The sequence below is a fragment of the Echinococcus granulosus genome, assembly GCF_000524195.1.
Source record: "Echinococcus granulosus chromosome Unknown EG_S00034, whole genome shotgun sequence".
NCBI classification, from domain to species: Eukaryota; Metazoa; Platyhelminthes; class Cestoda; order Cyclophyllidea; family Taeniidae; genus Echinococcus; species Echinococcus granulosus.
Genome location: NW_020170414.1, coordinates 779,000 through 781,280, shown reverse-complemented (window position 1 = coordinate 781,280; position 2,281 = coordinate 779,000). Strand labels below are relative to the sequence as shown.

At 37.5% G+C, this 2,281-nt stretch overlaps 1 protein-coding gene across 1 annotated transcript in view; it reads left to right on the top strand. All coding sequences in view use genetic code 11, as the record gives it.

The window, feature by feature from the left end:
• EGR_05031 (hypothetical protein) overlaps positions 1-2,281 on the top strand; it is a gene marked incomplete at both ends in the record, with an annotated part of 9,364 nt that overhangs the window by 308 nt on the left and 6,775 nt on the right. The window contains 2 exons of the mRNA XM_024494280.1: positions 1,545-1,585; positions 2,141-2,220. Coding sequence (XP_024351374.1) covers positions 1,545-1,585; positions 2,141-2,220 — 121 coding nt within the window. The remainder of the gene's footprint in view (positions 1-1,544; positions 1,586-2,140; positions 2,221-2,281) is intronic.

Below are 2,281 nucleotides of genomic sequence, written 5' to 3'. Positions count from 1 at the left end.
AATGAGGTGGATTAAAAGTGCATGGGCAATCCACAAAGAAGATAACATATTTGTAGTTTACAAATAACATATATCACGAGATAATGTCAAAACGGACAGCTTATCCATTTCCAAGTTTGCAGGATTAAGTCGAAGTGTCAGCTTAAGTTCACCAAAACATATTGAAGCTGTTTATTTTTAGCAAGGAGTGATGCCATGATGGAGGAGACTCCTGAAAAACGGCTTGTAACCTCTAAAACGTATTTTAAAAAATACTAGTGGTTGGGAACTAATGAGCTTATTTATTAAAACAAACGCATTTTATGCTCAGTCGTTAACATTCTTGAGGTTCTTTAACAATTTCTGCCACCTCTCTTAAAAACCTTTACAACTTTGAAAAGGCTAAAGGCAATTTGCCGCTGATTTTGCACAAAATTCCCTTTTTACTACGTACATTAGACGGTAGAGATGTATTAAATTAGCGAAAAGTTTCACGAACTGTTCACAAACACGAGGTTTTAGCACCTGGAGTCTACAGGACCAACATTGTGTCATCGTAAAATACTTTCTATTACCTCGAAATGACTTCTTTAGTCCCGACCCAACGACGGAGTCGGAGCAGAAATTATTACTACGTCAAGTCACCTGTAGAAACATTAAAGCCATAGTTTGACCCTACATTTTTAGACTGCCTGAACCGAAAGTAATGAAGCTTCTTTTAGTGGTAAATAAAATTCGGTGGCGTTTTTTAATCTCTCCATGATTTCGGTAGTGCTGCCCTTACTGCTATGTAATACTACTTCTTCAAGGCTACTAAATACAAAAAATAGTTTTATACGATTCTGGTGGTCAAGTACTAAATGCAAACTTTACAGTAGGTGGTGTGAATCAAATATAGACAACAATCCAGCCTCGAGTTATGTTAGAAGGCAATTAACAAGAGTCAACACCATTTACAAAATTTATGTTAAAATACATCACTAGCAGCTGATTTAAATTTGGACAAGCAAGGTGCCTTTTAAAAGCGATTTTCGCATAAAAATTAGACACCGTGGCACATTGCTCCACCCTGACCATCACCATGTGTGGTCACCGAGTCGTCGCATTGGGGTTCAAAGGGAGGAAGTAATTACGAACCAACAGCGTCGATGAGAGGCACTGCTGATATAGGGCTAGAGAACCTTTTCACCTCAATGGACGCCCATCTTCTGATCCTCTTTTTGTCATGTTTTTAGTTTATTAATAGCCACATGAAGCTCCCGTATAGTTGGATTTTGTGCACTAAGCTCGTTTTTTAATCATGTATTTGGCTGCCCTCGATTTCTACTTCCATCTTACTGCCACGATGTCCTGCTTATACTTGTAGGTTTATTACTTAATGATAGACGACTCTGGGGGTTGCAATGACTTTTTTATTCATACTTGATTATGCAAACCTTGGGATCTGGAGGCAGGAGTTTCGTTCGTTTGCCATTACAAAACCCGTAACATGGCACTTTCTCCTAAATCCCTCCTCTCCTATTTTGTGATTTTGGAAGTCTCGTCACTTTTTGATTTTTTTCCAGGTTTGTTTTTCAGTCAACAGGCAACTTTATTATTGAATAAAGTAGACTGAGTTAACGCTGAAAAGTACCCTCCCATGATTGCATTAAGGAATTTAAGCAGAAGTGCGATATAATTTATTCAAGTGCGTCCAAATCACACCAAATTTCCCCCAGGAAAAATAAAATCACAATATTTTGGCGTGGTCCCAAGAATACGCAAGCACTGTACTTTATGCAAATGTTAGAGGTTTTTGGGGATCACTCGAACCAAAAACGTCTAATTTCGTCTTATTTTGGGGATTGAAAGATAAAAAGTCAAAAGTGTGCTTACACAGTCAAAGACTGACTGCCGGTCAAATCCGACCTAACAAAGAACCTTTCTTCTATACTGACTTTGCACGACTCCGAAAAAATCTCTGACAGACAGAGTAGATCTAGCTCAAAAGTAACTCAACCAAATGGCATTGGTTTTAATAAATGAAATATTTCTGTTGCAAGAAGCATCAAAATACCTAAAATAAGCTCATTAGATCCCGATCATTTGTTTTTTTGAATATGTTTTAGGGGTTACAAGCTGTAATTAAGGAATCACTTCTAAATGTTTTGGTGAACTTAAGCTGACACTTCGACTTAATCCTGCAAACTTGGAAATGGATAAGCTGTCCGTTTTGACATTATCTCGTGATATATGTTATTTGTAAACTACAAATATGTTATCTTCTTTGTGGATTGCCCATGCACTTTTAATCCACCTCACT